This window comes from Metarhizium robertsii (assembly GCF_000187425.2).
Source record: "Metarhizium robertsii ARSEF 23 chromosome Unknown MAA_Scf_5, whole genome shotgun sequence".
NCBI lineage: Eukaryota > Fungi > Ascomycota > Sordariomycetes > Hypocreales > Clavicipitaceae > Metarhizium > Metarhizium robertsii.
The window spans coordinates 3,536,631-3,555,266 of NW_011942193.1; the positions used below are offsets into that span (position 1 = coordinate 3,536,631).

The 18,636-nt window shown below is 48.5% G+C and overlaps 7 protein-coding genes across 7 annotated transcripts; 4 read left to right on the forward strand and 3 right to left on the reverse strand.

The window, feature by feature from the left end:
* Positions 1-241: 241 nt before the first annotated feature.
* Positions 242-942, forward strand: MAA_11272 (splicing factor 3A subunit 2; the record flags this gene model as incomplete). The annotated part of the gene is made up of 3 exons (XM_011413252.1): positions 242-424; positions 487-632; positions 738-942. The coding sequence occupies 3 exons, from the start codon at positions 242-244 to the stop codon at positions 940-942; spliced, it is 534 nt and encodes a 177-aa protein (XP_011411554.1).
* A 546-nt stretch (positions 943-1,488) lies between these two features.
* Positions 1,489-1,734, forward strand: MAA_11273 (Ubiquinol-cytochrome C reductase, UQCRX/QCR9-like protein; the record flags this gene model as incomplete). The annotated part of the gene is made up of 1 exon (XM_011413253.1): positions 1,489-1,734. The coding sequence occupies one exon, from the start codon at positions 1,489-1,491 to the stop codon at positions 1,732-1,734; it is 246 nt and encodes an 81-aa protein (XP_011411555.1).
* A 2,761-nt stretch (positions 1,735-4,495) lies between these two features.
* Positions 4,496-6,361, reverse strand: MAA_06845 (seryl-tRNA synthetase; the record flags this gene model as incomplete). Its single annotated transcript, XM_007824843.2, has 7 exons — positions 4,496-4,627; positions 4,722-5,090; positions 5,154-5,244; positions 5,319-5,740; positions 5,814-5,975; positions 6,084-6,154; positions 6,229-6,361. 7 exons carry the CDS (start codon positions 6,359-6,361, stop codon positions 4,496-4,498), a joined length of 1,380 nt encoding a protein of 459 aa, XP_007823034.2.
* A 782-nt stretch (positions 6,362-7,143) lies between these two features.
* Positions 7,144-7,859, reverse strand: MAA_11274 (Peptidase cysteine/serine, trypsin-like protein; the record flags this gene model as incomplete). Its single annotated transcript, XM_011413254.1, has 3 exons — positions 7,144-7,383; positions 7,477-7,745; positions 7,808-7,859. The coding sequence occupies 3 exons, from the start codon at positions 7,857-7,859 to the stop codon at positions 7,144-7,146; spliced, it is 561 nt and encodes a 186-aa protein (XP_011411556.1).
* An 847-nt stretch (positions 7,860-8,706) lies between these two features.
* Positions 8,707-11,016, reverse strand: MAA_11275 (uncharacterized protein; the record flags this gene model as incomplete). The annotated part of the gene is made up of 2 exons (XM_011413255.1): positions 8,707-8,940; positions 9,001-11,016. The coding sequence occupies 2 exons, from the start codon at positions 11,014-11,016 to the stop codon at positions 8,707-8,709; spliced, it is 2,250 nt and encodes a 749-aa protein (XP_011411557.1).
* A 2,837-nt stretch (positions 11,017-13,853) lies between these two features.
* On the forward strand, positions 13,854-14,186 carry MAA_06846 (4-coumarate:coenzyme A ligase; the record flags this gene model as incomplete). The annotated part of the gene is made up of 1 exon (XM_007824844.1): positions 13,854-14,186. One exon carries the CDS (start codon positions 13,854-13,856, stop codon positions 14,184-14,186), a length of 333 nt encoding a protein of 110 aa, XP_007823035.1.
* Positions 14,187-15,157: 971 nt separating this feature from the next.
* On the forward strand, positions 15,158-17,094 carry MAA_11276 (uncharacterized protein; the record flags this gene model as incomplete). Its single annotated transcript, XM_011413256.1, has 4 exons — positions 15,158-15,470; positions 15,593-16,593; positions 16,667-16,770; positions 16,836-17,094. The coding sequence occupies 4 exons, from the start codon at positions 15,158-15,160 to the stop codon at positions 17,092-17,094; spliced, it is 1,677 nt and encodes a 558-aa protein (XP_011411558.1).
* Between the last annotated feature and the right edge of the window lie 1,542 nt (positions 17,095-18,636).

The following is an 18,636-nucleotide window of genomic DNA, read 5'->3' on the forward strand; positions in this document are numbered from 1 at the left end:
TCGGACCTGGAGTGGCATATATGCATCAAAGCGAGGATATGCCTCGGTGTAGGCATAGTATGAACTCCAAAATGTGGAGTTTTAAAGTACTGGGGCGGTACGGCTCTAGAATTCTCTTCGAAATTTGACCGCTGACATTCAAAGACATTTCGGGCTGAGGGAGGGTTCCCAATAATATCGAGGAAAAAAAAAAACATAAACGACTGACAAGTCTATTTATATACAGTGTCACAGGAGCAAGATGAGACAAAGCCCGAACATCATTGTAACTGGAACTCCCGGTGTGGGCAAGACCACCCACAGCGAGAGTTTAGCAGAGCGAACTGGACTTCGACATGTCTCCGTGAACCAAATAGTCAAGGATAAGGAGTGTCACGAAGGTTGGAGTGACGAGTACCAGAGCTGGATTGTGGATGAAGACAAAGTAAGAATAGGCCGTCCACTACCTAAAAACTCACTGCGACTGACTGCGAATACTTTTCTCAGCTACTAGATGCCATTGAGGAAGATGTCAAAGCTGGTGGCTGTATAATCGACTGGCATGCCTGTGATCTTTTCCCACGAAGCTGGATAGACCTGGTTGTGGTTTTGAGGGTGGATTCTTCAACCTTGTTTGACAGGTTGACGGCTAGGTGAGCAACATGGCGAACCCCAAATGTGCAATGCCGTTCTTTATTCTCTGTCATACATTCTCAAAGAGCCAGAGTTGGAAGGCTGATGCATCTTATGATAAATAGAGACTATGCCGAAGCCAAGCTTCAGGAGAACCTGGACTCGGAAATCATGGAGGTGTTACTTCAAGAGGCACGGGAGGGCTTTGATGAGGAGATTGTCATTGAGCTGATGAGCAACACCTCTGATGAGATGGAGTCTAATGTAGACCGGATTGAAGCGTGGGTTAAGCAATGGAAGCTGGATAATACTTCTGCAGGTAATTCTTGAATAACAAGACTTGAAGGGCAAAGGGGTACAAGAGAAGATATTTGATAGACTGAGAAGCTGGAGCGACGTCTGCTTTCTTTAGAAAATTGCAACAATATATGAGCCTTCACGACTGGGGGCTTCCTGTTCGGATGCTTTGGGTTATATGTTCCCGCCACTATTTTGGTATGCACATAACGGGGCTTTAATTTTGCCTGCTCTCTCATCAGAATGGACCAACACTGGCAGCACAGCTCCTAGAAAACTGCTTCCAGTTATACCACCATTCCTGTTCTGGGCATCTGGAAGCTGAGCCAACATATCTTCTCTCGAAATTGTGCACCTTTTCACGAGGTAAATGTCCAATTTTTACCCCTCCTTCGGTCATCGACATTTGCCTCCCACATGGAATGGACCTATTTGTTGGGGGAACACATCCTTTTTCACACTAGCATGCTCGTTATTTATGTCCCAACGATGTGTGCATAAGGGAGCAAAGATTGGATTTTAGGATATTGACACTATTCGGCAGGAATTCAAAATTCTACATGTGTATGAGACGGCACTATGGCGCCATGTATTAATTTCGTCACCGGCAATTCGAACAAGCTTCGGGAGGTAAAGGCCATACTTGAGCCTGGTATCGAAGTCCGAAGCAATCCCATAGACGTTGAGGAGGTCCAGGGTTCCATTGAGGAGGTAACCGAGTCCAAGTGTCGTAGGGCTGCTGAACTTGTCAATGGGCCAGTACTTGTGGAAGACACAGCCCTGTGTTTCAATGCTCTCGCAGGGCTACCGGGACCCTATATGTAAGACGAGGACCCAAGTACCGAGCCGGCAAATTCATCATATGGCTACCTGCTTCTTCTAACGACCCCTTGTTGGTTTGAGTACAGTAAATGGTTCTTGGCGGGTATTGGCCACGAAGGTTTGAACAATCTCTTGGCTGCATACGCAGACAAGTCTGCTGAGGCTGTTTGTACGTTTGGCTATTCCGAGGGCCCAGGACATAAGCCAATTATTTTCCAAGGAAGGTGTCCGGTAAGTTGCTTGATTTGTGCTTTCGATCGGTGTACTGTTTGTACAAGCAACCAGCCAGCCAGCTAATCTTGTCCTGGGCCGAAGGGAAATATTGTCCCTGCAAGGGGGCCAACTCATTTTGGTAGGTGCCACCTAATTATACATCAATGCAGTTGATACTCAATCAAGTCAATAAAATCAGGCATAAACGACCGCTAATGAAACATTGTCTTGCAGGTTGGGATCCTATCTTCGAACATGACGGGAAAACGTATGTTGGCACAAAAGAATATTCCTTACTACACTTTCGCACGCCCTATCCTTTCAAACATCTTTAAGTGGAGTCCCAAACCTGGTGTTTCAATCACTGTAGGTGTGCTAATTTGTCGGGCAATCCAGATTTGCTGAGATGGACGGGGCGGAGAAGAACAAGATATCTCACCGCAGTCGTGCACTTGAAAAGCTTCGGCAATGGTTTGAGGGCGAGCGCCAACACTAGTTACGGCTTTTTATTGTGTCGAGTCAAGGTCCTGGTATGGCGTCTTGTAGGCTTCATCGGAGAGCGAGCTATTAGTACAAGTAGGCGAGAGTAGCACAAGACGCCCCAAAATCAACACTCACAACAAAACCTCGAACTCCGGGTACTTGCTTAAGTATGTTTCTCCTCGCCTATAAGGGTCAACAAGAGAGTCTGCCCTCGTGGCATTGCTTTTCAAGCCTTTGCTGGTGTGTTTTTTAATCGACTCTGGATCCCGACTCGATGGGTCAAACACATAGAGGTAGGACCCTCCGCCCAAGCTTCTTTCAAAGCCCACAACAGTGAGGGAGTGTCCTAATTTGATTTATTAATGCTCTCTTGGTTTGAAAGTATCGTGAATTGTCTCACTTACCCTGATGCTGTAGATAAATTGGTGGGAGATTTGTATGACGCACTTTTCTCCCCGGCCTCGTGCCCCATTCCGCTGCAAAATATGCCTCTATTGCCTTTATCATGTTTTCCCATGCCTGTCCCGTTTCTACAGGGCGAAATGCCCTCACTACACATCTAGTACCAGAATGAGTAAAGAAAATTGGTGCGTGGCAAGTGGTCATCGTACGGAATTGCGAGACTTCTGAAAAGTGCATGCGCCTATCCAAGAAAGACCGTCAGCAATGGAACCCTTTCCGTAGAGCTTGATTGTGCATCCTTGCCTCTGGTGTGCCAATGTATTTTCGGGTTCCAATAATCCCCCCAGTTTCAAGCCGACCGTTTGAGTTGTGACCGAGATCCCAAGCTGACTCAATCAAGTCCTGAATCTGAAAAACCGAGGGAAGACCGTCCTGGAAATGCTCGTGGCCTGATGCTCTGGTATTAATTATATATGATGTCAGAGATTGAATGTTTCGATATCCACAAAATCCTCCTAGTTTCCCCCAAAGTCAGTAATCATGTCAGCTTCAAAGTGATACGCTTACCTTCTCGGCTCAACTTCGACACATGCTGCACGCAAGGGTGGCAAAAATACGCATAGCTTATTGAATGGCTCTTTCCCACAACCTTCGCCAGGACCGGGATAACACCTACACAACACTAAGCTGTCATGCTACATCTCATCTATTATGTCATGATCGACCTCTTGTCAGCAGGCTTCTTACCATCAGTACAAATCTGGCCACCTTTAGCTAGTTTTCTCGCTAGCCAGCTTGGCATTTCATCTTCATAGGCGAATTTCCCGAGGTGGTTCGTCTGTGATGGGTAATTTAGTCGTTCCATCTGGGCGATCCTCGAGCGTTGAGCCATGGACTTACTCCGAGTGATGGTGCCGATTGTTTCTTTCTGTTGCTACCTTGCCTCGTTTCACTCAGTCTCTCAACCTCTGGATTGATAGCAGCCGGTGCTCCCAAGGCGACGGGTTGTGCACTCTGCTTGCTACGACGAGGCTTGAGACTTGTGGTATGTTGACTTCCTCTCCTCCGGCGTCGAAATATGTCTGCCCATCCTGGCATGCTCACCGGCACTTTGGCTCCTCAGACGATCGCAAATCTTGACAAACAGTTGTATTGCCCGGGGTGCAGTTCGTCACTGGTCCAGTCTTGTTTGCGCAAGAATGAATGCCTGGTTGGACGTTGGTGCAGAAGGTTGAATGCTGAGCAGTTGTGTGGCTCACGTCGCATACACCTGCGCCACCCTGCTAAACCACTAACGCACACCACTTGCGACCGGTTCCATTCTAACGGGTTTGGAAAGGAATATGCTGGAGCCTGAGATTGCGATGTAATTTTACCTGTGCGACTACGAAATGGTCTCTCTCCTGGTTACTTGATTTTGTGCATGGAACGTACTTGCCTCAGTGACATCCCGACCCGATTTCCACAATCCCTAAAGCATCACATTCGATCTGTTTCGGCTCAACATTTACACAATACAGAACGAGCATCATGATGAAGCACGGAAAATCTCATATAAAATTGTCTATCGTGCCATTCCTGTATCCCATCTGAATAACGTGTATAATAGCACCAATGCATAGTCAGTTGCGGAAGCGCAGATGACAGTATGGTGAGGCCTGGGCAACTACTTTCCTCCCTTTGGTCGCTGAGGTAGAGATTTCTGCGAGGTAGACTCCTTCGGCAACTCCTTGGCAAAAGGAATAAATTCTGGTGCTCCGGGGAGATACTTCCTAAGAGGTTCTGGTACTCTCAGCCCCTATTATGTGACCAGTTAGAAAATGTTGCTCCGTGAAAATGTGCGTGGACTCCCTTCCCAACGCAATGCGGGGGGCTGGCTCAGCACTACTCACCTCCTCAGTCTGGTAGTTCTCCAAAATGCAGCACATAGTTCTGGTTGTCGCACAGAGCGTAGAGTTAAGACAATGAACGTATTTCTTCTTGACATCAGTCTGCATCTTGGAGCCAAATCGTATCTCAAGGGCGCGAGACTGATAGTCGGTACAGTTGGAGCAAGAGACGAGTTCTTTGTATTCGCCTTGGAATGGGAACCAGGCCTCTAAATCCAGTTTCTTAGACGCCGCGTTATTCAATGCGCCAGACACAATTGACACAATCTGATACGGCAACTCGAGCGACTTGTAGAACTCCTCGGAAATACCTATCATGTCATGGAAGGCGTCCCAAGATTTTTCTGGGTCCGTTAAGAGGAATTGTTCGATCTTTGCTCTGTTAGCGGTGAAAGACCCTCGGTTGATACAAGGTGCTGGGAGGTATGCCTTTACCTTTTCAAACTGGTGGACGCGGTAAATACCCCAGGCATCTCTGCCATGGGAGCCTGCTTCGCGTCTGTAGCAAGTGCTGTAACCAGCATATCTGAGGGAGCCTATTGTTAATAGTAGATCAAAGTAGAAATATGGCGTTATTGCCCCAACAGCACATGAACCTACTTGATGGGAAGATCCTTGGGGATCAGCCACTCATCAGCGTGGAATGCAGAAATAGGCTGTTCCGACGTAGCAATCAGGTACTTGTCATTCTTTGCTTCGCCATCTGTCACTTTATACAACTCCTCGTCGAACTGCTCAAGTTGAGCGGTCTTGCCCATGTAATCTTTGAGCATGAATTGTGGCGTCTGCAATGGAGTATACCCTCGCTGGCTGAGGAATTCAAGGCCATAGTTGATTAGAGCCTGGTTCAAAAATACTCCCCACTGTCGTAAGAAGTAGCCACGGTGGCCAACTACCTTCACACCCCGGTCGGGATCGTAGCCATCGAGTCTAAGAAGGACTTCATGATGAGAAAGAACATTGCTGCGCTTCTCCACCGTGGCACCTTCTGGTGCCCATGTACGCTCTACCACGTTGTTGTCCTGTGGAATGGTGTGTTAAAATCACAACATTTTGGAGCCAGCATCCGGCATACTCTCAGGGATGGTGACAAACCTCGTTGTTGCTCACTGGCACGGAGTCATGTACGTAGTTGCCTACTGTCTTGATCTTCGCTTTGAGCAATGCATCTTTTTCGGCGGCGGACTCTACCAGTGCCTTCTTCTCCTTCTCAAGTTCAACTTTCTGCTTGAGAAGCTCATCCGCATCCTCCTTCGCCTAAATTGTAAACCGTTAGTGATGGTTCGGTGGATCACGGGAAGAACGGGAGGAGAAAGACAAAGAGGGTGGTTTCCGTCGACATTTTAATCCTTGATCTTGACTAACCTTCTTCTTAGCTCCAATTTGTTTCTGAACATCATTGATCTTGCTGTTCACTTGTGTAGCGCTGTATTGGGCTAGTCGCAACGACGGTTTTTGTCAGCTAAGGGTCAATTCTAGCTTCAAGTTGCGAGGCGATTGATAGACTTACTTCTGCGGTGATCTTCAAAAAGGGCAATAATCTCGTCCACAACTTCGACATTGGCAGATCTGCGACGTTGAGACTCGCGAATCTTCTCCGGATCACCACCTCGCTCCGTGATAAAGTCTATAACATCAAGCATCTTGTAAATATTCGTTCGCTTCGAGGACGTTCGCAAAGCTGGTATCGGAGTATGAGTGGAATATCGCAGTCTGTCTTTCTGCTCGTTGTCGGTATTTTCAGCGGAAGGTGCGACTGTTTGGGGAGTTGAAAGCAATTCCCTTTCTTTTGAGTCACAGCTTGCACGAGACAGTTGGGTGAACAACCTAACACTCTCCCCGAATAGTCACCATTTTTTTGGTGGGGGAGGGGAGGGGCAGACAGTGTGTTGGTCGGTGGGGTCGAAAAGGTAACAGGGGACGGACAAAAAAACCTGAGCATGTCCAGCACTTGGTTTTGCGTCGGTGGCAGCCGAAATGTGGCTGTGGCGGGGCGAGGCTGATTAAAGCCTAACATTTATCAAGGCAAGCCAGGCACCCGGACGCCCAACTTTTACCACCTGAGCGGTAAATCGTCGTCTTCCGATTTGCGTAGCTTTTACCAATTTGGTTACAGCAATCGTAAAGGATCTTGTTCATTACTCTGGGCGACTCTGGTCTTTATCTAGGTAGTAGCCACCCCTCACATACCTTGGCCTTCTAGCCAACGATGTTCCTCCGCGAGCTCTGGTTGTGTGACAGGGTACACATGTCGTTGGGCTTGGGTTTATGACATGTTAGAAAGCACTCAATTGCAAAATGTGTTCCTGAGTTCATAGTACTGATATTGGAATCGTTTATAGTGTAATAGACCTATATATATGTGTGTGTATATTCCCAAGAGCCTCAACCCCAAGCTGCCCGCAGCTATACTTCTCCTATGATATTACATTAGAGAACAGTTGCCCTTTTCTGGGGCCTCGCCCGGGTTCTGTGACTTCTCAATCTGGGCAATCAACAGTTCGAACGCGCGACCAACATTTTCATTATATCGCGCGCTTGCCTCTGTCCAGCCACATTGGAACTTGTCCGACAGCTTCTTTCCTTCCTCTGGGCTCACTTGGCGTTGTTCAGGTCGTAGGTCGCTCTTGTTGCCGACTATGACAATAGGGACAGATTCGCTCCCCTGTTGGCCGTGGCCCAACAGTCACTCTGTTAGTGGCGAGAATAATTGTCTGTGGCAAGAAAGACTGCCCTTGGCACCCGGGGGGAAACTTACCAAATGATTGAGGATCTTTTCCCTGATAACCTGGATCATTTCAAATGAGGGAAGAGACGAGACTGAATACACAAGCATGTAACCATGGATTCCAATGAAATGTTTGGAATTCAGGATGCTATATTCATCCTGACCAGCAGTGTCGACAATTTCTGTGGCATAGTCCTGGCCTTTATACCGAATTGTCTTGCTAAAGGTATTCTCGATCGTTGGGTAGTAGCTATCTACAAAGTGTCCGTCGACAAATTGTACCGCAAGGGAAGATTTTCCTGATTCTGGTCAGTATTTATGGTCTTTTTGATTCCATGGCAGTATCCCTGTCCGCCCTTACCTACGGATCGGCTACCGACGATGGCTACCTTTCTTTGCTTCGGCGCAGGCATTCTGGTAGGCGCGGCAGATGTTAAGGGACAAAATGGTGACTTCTACGGCGCAACAGTGCTGTGGTAGAGGCTCGTGGGATGTCCGTTCTTCCGACAGCGTTTGGCGATTGCGCGGTTCGACGAACACGGCGCGAACTTAGTCGATGATGCCCACCCAGTCAGTGTCTGCCCGCTTGAGCAATTCGCCGTCAGCCCACCATCAAGTTCCCACCATCACTGCCAACCAGAACTAAGTACCTAGTACCTAGGTGCCAGGACATACGATCAGACTAGAGCGTGGTAGTGGGGTATGCTCCGGTACCGGCCAGATTGTCCCAGCGCACATACATACATGTCTCGCCACAGTTGTTGCCCTTTCGTCACAATGCCTTTCTCCGTCAACCAATTTGACCTCACGCGCGGGCTGCTGTAAGGAGTAACGCAAGTTCAGCAATGTTGAAAAATGGCCAGGCATTCAGCTACGGCCACTCTTCTTACAAACGGCGGGCTAGCAACAAGCTTACACCTACCAAGACAGGACACATGGGACTCCGAAGAGGTAAGGCGGTGATGGGTGGTTGCGCCTCGGCATCCCGTCCATGAAGATCACGGCACAGTATATCACGATGATCGACAATTCATGAATAAATCTCATGACCCAATGCAGAGCTAGCTTCGACTGTCATACACCCAACCTGTTACCAATATCTATCCATCAATTCGCCACGTTATCCATAAAACCAACAAAACAACAGGCGAGCGCCGAAACACCGCATGAGCAAGCGCAGTCAACCCCGACCCGCCCGGCAGACCTCCCTCGATTTTGCACAGGTGTGCATGGTTTGTGTTGTTGACATAAGAAAGCACCTCAAACTACCCGCCGAAGCTCCTGTACGAGAATGTCCATTGCGTGAGCTTTGCTATCCACGGCTTTATACATGCTTGCGAACTGTTGGATCGAAGTTCGGAGGCTTTGCAGTGCCCCATGGCCAACACGGTGCTCTAGGCGACCCCTCGCCTGTCTTGTTAGACACATGTACCCGAGTAGCACAGACAAGTATCCAACGGCAACGCTCAATTTGGATTTGTCTACAGAGTCCGCCTACTTGTGGGTTAGCACAGCAGTAAAGAGACGGAAAAGAAGATCAAACGGGCCGCTTACCTCGCCAACAGACTCCTTGTTATCCTGCCACAACTTTACTAGATTATCCATGGTGTCCTCTGTTACGGCCCTTCTCGCGGGAGTGCAGTGCTCCATGATATTTATCATGACGCCCAGCATGAGCAAGAGTTCATCATATGTCTCGCCGTCCAACTTGCCCGCAAAAATTGTATTGCGTACGTCGGCAAATAGGTAGCCAACACGACGCGCTAGCTTTGTAGAAAGTTGCGGGTCATCAAATGCTGCCGCTTCATCCTCAGCATTGGTGGTGTTAATGGCCAGCTTCAGAATCGCTGAGTCTAGCTCTGGCCGTCCACTCGGCCACTGCTGGAGTGCTCGCGAAAGCAGCTTGGCGATCCTTGCTGGATGGCCGCCGTCTGAATTCAGCCTTGGGGCTACTCCAGCGCTGGACTGTGTTTCGAGGGTGAATACAGTTAGAGCATAGTCCACCTCGTCGCAAGATCCTTCCTCGCTTGCCCAGGTAGCAACGGAAACAATATCTGAGTGTGCGTCCGAGAGAATTTGATCCAGGAACACTGCATCTGCGCAGCGGCTAAGCAAGGCCATCAGCTGAAGAGCGGCTGTTCGTGGGGACGGAGAGACAGGTTGGTAGCCATGCCATATTGGTAGGCCTTGCAAAATGGACTTCACCCCATCGACCGACAATTTCGACATTCTAGACATGTTCATCTTCTTCTGGGAGGCAATAATTGTAATGTCCTCATCTACACGAAGAAGTAGTCCCAACAGCCTACCGACACCATCTCCTGCTAGTTGCCGTAGCAGATTTGGAGCCGGCCCAGCGGTTAAAAAGGAAAGCAGGTAGGATACTAGAGCGAAGCCACAGATGATATCCTGTTCTTTTCCAATATCTCGAGCAACCGTATCTCGAGAAGTGTGGTCTCGAAATTGTCTCATAAACTCCTTCCGTTGAAGCTTCTGTACCAGTTCGCAGAGCGCATTTCGTCTCATGGTAGCGCTGCTCGTACCCGGAAGACCAATTCTTGCTATTAAATCGTCCATCTCGTCCGCAAATCTATTGTTCGCGCCTGCGCGCCTTAACTCATGGACGCTCTTGATCGCAGGTTGAGTATTGTCCTCATCATCAGAGTCGTCGGGGGCAAAGGCATCGGCCGGAGGACTGGAAATCGCGCCCGTCTCAGCTAGTAAAGGGTCGAGCTCATTCTCCTGAGCTCTACTAGGGCTGTCGAAAAGCTCCGGGGTTTGCGATTCGCTGACGATCCGTCGAGACTGACTGTAGGTGAACCGAACTTTCCGGTTAGCTGGCGTTGTCGTTGCCCGACGATCTGGAGTGCGAATGCTCCGGCCTGCGTCTTGGGATTGGAAATCCCGACGCATATCCGATGTCTGTTCAACTCCTAGTGACGGTTCTCGTTCTCCGTCGTCATCACCCAGAGAGAGCGACTTCTTCTGGGCGGCGAGAGCATCTATCAGGCGCGGTCGTCGTGAAGAACTTGCATTTGTACGTTTCACTGGCGTTGCGCTAGCAGAAACCAGATCTCTATCAGAGCTACGGTTTTTCCAAGCTTGTTTTGCGTCATGCTGAGTGAAGTTGGAGGGGCTTGGCCGTGCTAGGATATCTGCTGCATTTCTACTACCATCTTTCTCATCGTTGGCTTTATTTTTGGGGGTCTTTTGGCCGCGATCTGCAGGAAAGGCGGCAGCATGATCACGCTTCCTTGCCAGTCCATTTTTCGAAGGAGACGGCCGTGGTGTCTTGCTTGGCGCAGTACTGGAATTTGGTTTTGATGAGGACGATATGGGAATCTTTTTTGATACTTTAAGCGAGGAGTCTTGCAGTTTCGGGGGTTGATATGTACTCTCGGGCGACGACGGGTAATCGTAGATTTGCGACAACTTCGATCGCGACGAATCGGGGTCCGGATCGCGGGTTGTTGCCGTGGTCGATGGTCGTTTACGGGCTTGGCCTGCATATGTCACCACCCTTTGCTGGCCAATGCCTCTAGGGGCATTGGGCACGTGTCGTGAGGCCATAATAACTGCGCGATCGATGGAAGGTGTTGAAACACAGTCGTGTGAAGGGGACAGCCGAACGGCCAGGTAGGAAGCTCCTAGCTTCCGGCCATGGAAAGAACGCAGTTCAGATGTAACGCAATGTTGTCGCCAGCAGCGCAGCTATCAGCCGATATAATGATGAAAGCATAAGCCGTCGGAACACGGCGGAGTTCTCGATGTGTTGTGGTGGTGGTGCGCAATATGATGGTGGAAAGCGAATCAACCACGGCTCGGATGCCGTCTTCAGGCTGAGGTCATTGTGGGTCGCAGCCAATTAGAGCTAGCCTTTCGATGGGTGCACTTGCCAAGACAACCTTTCTCTCCGAACTTGCAACACATTCTTTCTTACCTTGTCATACATATATGTACTATACTATATGTATATACTTAGGTGTGCGAGGTCTTGAACCTGACTTGAATGCAATCTCAGAGCTTTCCGGTAGGGAACAGTTAAGTCGCTGCCACACTGGCAATTGGAGTCTGAAACCCCTTAGTTGCTGCAGACTGTGTGCTACCAGCTTGTCTATGAGATTACCCAGTCGCCTTGATGCTTATGTCCATTTGGATGGCGAAGATATGGCGATATGAACTTTATCTATATGAGCCGGCCGATAAACGTTGCGGGCCAACGCTCACCGAGAAGGATAAAGACTGATGGATGATACGTGGCGACTAGGAGATCTATCTACGCATCTTCGGTTACTGCCCGATTTAGAGCATACATATGTATTTTACTATAATATCAGTGCTGGCTTTCGGCGAATCGTGAATCGTGATTGGGAATCTTTTACGGAGTTAAGCACGCCAATGAGTGGCGTAGTGCTGGATAGAGTATGCATGTTATGGCGATGATTACGTCGTGCACAAGGCTTTAGAAGCTTATGGCCAAATATACTGGCCTGGTACAGCCCAATACTGTTTTAGATTGCGTGTAATTTCATTATTTGACCACAGAGCGAAAGAATTGAACATTAATATATATACTCACTTAGAATGAAAAATTTTTTTGCACTTCATGCACTATGCATCATGCTAAATAAATAAATTTCTTCAGTTTCAGAAATAAATACACTGTATTAGACCACCTATTTAATATATATCAGTGGGCTTTACAAAAATTAACCTCTGAATGTAGTGGAATATAGTGGTTTTTTTTTTTTTTTCACAGAGACCGGCCACCCCCTCCACACACGCATATGCCCGCCCTAAAAAAAAAATTAGATTACTCTGGCTCAAAAAACAACCTGATTAAAAAATAATAATACAGTGCTGGTTGTTTTCTTAATATTATCTAAAGCGAAACAAAAAATTTATTTTCTAGGCGGCAGGAGGAAAAAGGAAACAAATTTTATTCTGCGATCTATTTTTTTTTTTAAAAAAAAAAAAAAAAGCCTCCTAGATGGTCGCGCATTACGCAAGGCCTTACTTATTTGGCATTTAGAAATTGGCTTCACAGTAAGCAACTTGCAATGTGATATTAATTTATTTTTAAACTCTTGTTTGTTCAAACTTGACAGCGATGTCGAAGCATAGCTGATTAACTCGTTTTGCCGCCATTTCGCAGGCAACAACTGAGGCCCAACTAATACGGACCCGGTCGGCTGAAGAGTGCACAACACGAGGATAGATGTTCCAGCTTGTCAGCAGCCTACCAAAGCAAAGTGGGGAGAAGCATCTTTCTCATCGTCGATGGGGCTTACTAGTTAGTGTGTGTGTCTGTCTCGTTTGCCGGAGCCCAGTCTGGGGAAGTGGGCCCATGATTCTGGGGGTGGAGCAGACAAGCTAGACAAGGGCTGGTCAAAACACCACCTGCCCTTCCTACGACAGCGCCTTGTGCGCATGTAAAGCATAGGGAAGGTATCGCAGGCTGGTGGTGGTAGACAAGGCTAATTAAGAGCGTTCAGATACCTAATCCCCCCCCGGCCAAGCCAACTCATTCTTGGCAGATGAGAAAACAAATGGAGAAGGAGCAAGAGGGGGGAGGGTGATGGATAAGGACCTGACGTATTTAATTGCAAGCGGGAAAGGAGCGGCGAGGAGCCACGCCATTCCGTAATTATAAAGCAAGCCAACCAATCAACGGCGCCATGAACGAACGCAGAACGGCCAGAAGCCTGGTACCTTGAACAGCGATTGCTTCTTGCCCAAAATATACGGAGCACCCAGGTCCAGTTTCAATTCATCCCCTATATCAAGCTTGTGTGTGTGGGCATGATGCTGCTGGGCGGAATAGCGGCGATTGGATTGGTCGACATGCCTCATCTCACCTTGTTAACACGCCAGAATGTGAGGGTCCTGCATTTGGTGGCATGACTAGTGGAGGTGATGTAGCACTGGCACCGCGTACCGTCCTCTCAGTCCTCATACTCCTCACACGAGCATGGCGTGTTGTACCAAAGTGCGGAGAACCATGTACCGGCGTAATACAAAGGCTGACCGGTGAGTACATCCATCAGGAGCCTCGTGCGTGTACACATACCCAGACGCCACTTCTCAACTGGCCTTCCCCTGCGCTTGCAACTCGATGCGGGTGGCTCTGGCTTTCGCCCCCTCCCCTTGGTGAACATTGGGTATTTAGGTCTCGTCCCCCCTCACTGACTCCGGGTGGTGTTAATCACCAGTCATCATCCTGCATCCTCCAAAGCTCGTGCAACTACAATTTCATCTGGCTGTTATTGCTGGTACGGACCTCCTTCTCGAACCGTCACTAAGATATCGGTCCGGGCAGTAATACTAACAGTATTCTAACAGTATTCTAGGCAGGCAGATCAGAACACACACGTTTGACTTTACCATACCTCTGTTGAATCAGCATCATGCCTCACCGAGTCCCAAGATTGCCTGGAGCCAAACGCTCCGAGGTCCTTTGCATGGGCGCCGCCGGTGTTGGCGTGCTCACTCCTCTCTATCTCGTCATGCCAGGCGCTGAGGAAAGACTGGCTCGCCAAACTGCTAAATGGGCACCAAGATGGGAACGCAACATCACCTATTTTACCCCTCGAGTCGAACGTGCTGTCCAGCGTATTGAGCCTCCTGTCTCAAGAGCTATTCAGCGAGTTGAAAACCGCCTGCCTCTTGAGAAGATGGCCAAGAAGGTCGACTCGAGCATTCGAAATGGTATTTCCAGATTTGGCGGACCAAAGGAATAGTGTATTCTGTTGAATGTTATTATGTCTTTATTTCTCTTTTTTTTTTTTTTTTTTTTTTTGGTTCTTTCTGACATGTACTTGAGTACCCATCTCTATATAGCTGGTCGTTGATTCTGAAGGGAGGTGATGGTTTCCCGTCGTGATTTGACTACTAGGTAGTTGTTTCATCGTGCTGAAAGCTAGTACTAGAGTTAGACGTAGAATCTCCCCGAAATAGATATCCACATGTATATCATGACCAAAAATTAGCAGTGCGCCGAGAGGAGTGTGGAGGATGTTTGCTGACCTGGCTATCCTCTCTGCCCGTCGACGGCCACCGTTCTGAGACATGACCGTTGGAGAAAACTTCATAGCGTAACGAGAACCCTTGAAGTGGTTTCCTGGACTAATATGAAAGCAAAACATATGCATATAAGTATACGTGTGTGTGAGAGAGTGTGACTGACCCATGTTGCCTACTATCCCGTATTGCCACAATTTAATGTTGGAATTATGCTCGACTCCGTCCTCATATAGCGGGGGTATAGATTTGCTGCATGACAAAGTTTAAGATGCTGCCAGCTAACATCTTAGCCTCCATGATTTTCTTGCATGTAAATGCCCCCCGGCTTCCAGCAAGGACGACGCAGTTACCAGACTGGTCCGCGGAGTAATTATGTAAGTGTCGGCATCAGACGGTGTTTCCGTGGCCCTGAATGCGTCTCCCACTATGCCGGTACGGATGTTCCCCACTAACAATGCAGATTTGCCCCAACAAACTAACGCTGGTACCGAGGCATCAAGAAGGCGACTACCGGTGGTCGGATGTACTCCTCACCTCGAGCCCATAGCTAGGAATAACGGCATCAAGGTTCTGCAGACTGTCTGCGTTAAATTGAGAGTCTTCCCGGGGAAAGCTTCTCTTCTCTCGACACCTCCCCCTTTCTCACCCACACTCTGAGCTTGAAATCGTCCCCAGACATCAAACAAAAATGCCTTTCAAGTCTTCATTCCCAGATTTGGACATACCCCAAACCGATTTATTGTCTTATTTATTTGGAAAGCGTAATTTATCAGACGAGCCGCTCTGGTTCAACAGCAGGCAGCCTGAAATGAATTTGTCCCCGAAGGGTGCTTTACAATGGGTTAAGAGACTCGGTGTAGGGCTTTCCCAGCTAGGCATAAACAAAGGAGACGTGATTCTAATCTTTACTCCAAACCATATTTTCGTCCCCGTCGCATATCTCGGCATTGTTGGGTCTGGATACGTTTTCAGTGGTGCTAACCCGTCATATACTGGCCAAGGTCCGTTTCACACCAACCACTAAATACGTCATGACATATTGCTCAGGGGGGGAGAAGAAGTCAATTGCTTTTACTTCTACTTCTTTTTTTTCATGTATGCTAACCGAAGTGGTGCTATGTAGAGCTAGCTCACCAGCTTTCCAACTCGACGGCGAAAGTAGTATTGGCACATCCAGCAGTCCTCGACCGGGCGATAGCGGCGTGTGATATGGTCGGCATACAGAAAGATAGGATTTTCCAGTTCTCTGACGAAGTGGAGCCAACTCGTAATGGTATCGAGGACTGGACTTGTATGTTGGGAACTCCACAGCAAGCAGAGAATTGGAGTTGGCCGTTGTTGACCTCAAAAGAGTCTACCCAGACCATTGCTACTATCAATTACAGTTCAGGAACAACAGGGCTACCAAAGGGGGTGTGTGTATCACATTCAAACCTCATAGCGAATCTCGAGCAGAGTTATTTCATGAGATATGTCGACACGCCGTATTTAAAGTCAGGGACCCCCCCGCAAGAGCGGTGGATTGGATTTCTTCCACTTTACCACGCCTACGGCCAGTTATATACCATTCTTATGGCCCTTAAGTTGGAGAACCCCGTCTACGTTATGACCGAGTTCAATTTTGAACGGTTTCTCGATGCCATCAGCCGACATAAGATTACTACTTTACAGGTGGCTCCGCCTGTGTTGGTCATGCTGTCAAAGCGCCCCGAAACTTCCAAGTACGATCTGTCGAGTGTCGAAGAAATTCGATGTGGCGCTGCGCCACTATCCCGAGAACTCCAGAACGATTGCCGGAAGAAGTTGGGAATTCCCATCCGACAAGGTTGGGGCATGACTGAGCTAACCTGCGCAAGTATCACACAACCTTCAAGTTCGGATGATGTCATGGGCACGGTAGGCAACCTCATGCCTAACTCTCATTGCAAACTTCTTGATGACGAAGGTCAAGAGGTTGGAATTGATACCCCGGGGGAATTGTGCATCAAAGGACCGAATGTATGTCTGGGGTACTGGCGGAATGAAAAGGCAACACGAGAGACCATACAGAATGGCTGGCTCAGGACCGGAGATGTTGCGATCCGTAACAAGGATGGTTTGTTCTGGATCGTGGATCGCAAAAAGGTCGGTGCTTGAATCGAACTGGATTTTTTCAACTCTGCCACCAACATGGCCGAAACTAACAGTGATAAACTAGGAGTTGATAAAGGTCAACGGCCTCCAAGTAGCCCCTGCGGAACTTGAAGCTGTCCTATTGGAGAACGAGCATGTTGCAGATGCTGCAGTAGTAGGAATCACAATGTAGGAGTGATGCCATCCCCCATATCTAAGCAGGTTAAACGCCGAATTCTAATATCTGACTGCAGACATGGTAATGAGTTGCCTCGTGCATATGTAGTCCTTCAACTTCAATCCAGAGAAAAGCTTCAGCCGGTCGACATAGAGAAATGGATTACTTCTCGAGTGGCCAAGCATAAGCGACTGGGGGGTGGCGTGGTTTTTATTGAAGAAGTTCCGAAATTAGCGAGCGGCAAGATACAAAGAAAGGTGATGAGGGAGTGGGCTAAAAGAGACGCTGCTGATATTGAGAAGAGGGGTGAAGGGAAACTGGCGGCGAAGCTGTAACCATTGCCATCCTCCAACTCGCGACATTCAACCTCGAGTTGCCTTTGTTTGATAGTCCATTTCCCCTTCACATAGCTACCCACTAGGTAGGTAGGTGGGTAATATTCGTACACATTCCAGCATCGCACCCTTACTGCGTAGCACCGCATATTGGTGAGAAAATCAACGACAAGAAATGTGGCGGTTGCACATAACGCTCCACACCATGACTTCATGGCTACATACCTACTTTTTTAGAGGTAGGTAGTCAATCCCATGTCAAGATCCCCGGAGCGAACCATGGAGTAGGTCCATTGAATCTTGACATTCTAAGTGCATTAGAATATGGGCCTTCATTTCTCTTGTCCAACTGTCTGGTACAAGTTGATGGAAGTGCCCCTGTTGTTGTCAACAACTCCAGGGAGTTTATGGGCTTCCTTGCGTGGTCTCGTGCTGTATGAGAGAAATTCACGTTCGGGTGATTCACTGGGCTACGGACGGCCACAGCATTGCCATAAAATCCCTGCCACCGGAATATCGCCTTAGGCAACAGCAGGTTTTCTCAAACCTCGTGTCCAAATTTCATGCAACAGTACAGGCTTTCTCGTCCTGAAACGAATGTACCGCGTTGGTCGACGAGGCCAACGCCGCCCAGGATATTATGAATCTGTTACACAGGCGCAGCTGGGGTGTATTCCCGGGTTGGTTCAACCATGCAATATGCGGTGGATGCCATCCCAAGTCTCATACCTCGCGCCGAGGTTGTATAAACCATGCTCTTTGCTAAATATCACTCATAAATCCATTCGTAATGTTTATTCGTTTCATTGCGTGGTTGATCTATAGGTCCGTTCAACTTGGTGTCATTGTGATTGCGATAAATTCGTATTGGATGCGGAGCTGTGACTCCTGTAATCTAATCTACATTATATCTCAATTAATTTATGGTGGTCCTTGGTGGTCAGTTTCGTCCCGAGTTGCAGCGTTGGATGCTCAACGTGTTGCTCGGTGTCAAGTCAGTAGACCATTCTTGCGGGACCCTTCGTTTCTCAGTGTGCAGTGAGGTCGCCTAGCGGAAGCATCGTGATGGTAGTACGTCAGCGCCCATAGCGACTATCGGTGACAGCTACCCAGTAGTCTTCGCCGGCTCCAACCTATTGCAGTATTTTGATGCCAGTGGTCAACTTGGTGCGCAGAAGACGCCATGGATTTCACGCCCATATACGGTCGCCCTAGGGCTATCGCAACAAGTTATTTCCAATCAGCCCGGTAGTTCGCGGTCGTGGTCGCCTGCCGCACCGAGTGTGGCGAGGTCCGTTGGGTGCTGTCTATTCACGTCGGCTCGCGGTCGTGCTCACTTTTGATAGCGTTTTGGGCTCATTCCCTAGAGCAACTGCAGGATTCAACTTAGTTCGGCTACAGGTTGTGGCCCGCTTGCGGTGCTTCCTTGCTTGGGGCATTATAAACTTACGTCTGTCAAACAGATAGTAGCTAGTGACCAGGAGAATGGGCAAGGCAATCATAGTCGAGACCCATTTTCTTGCTGCTGATTGATATCGCTTC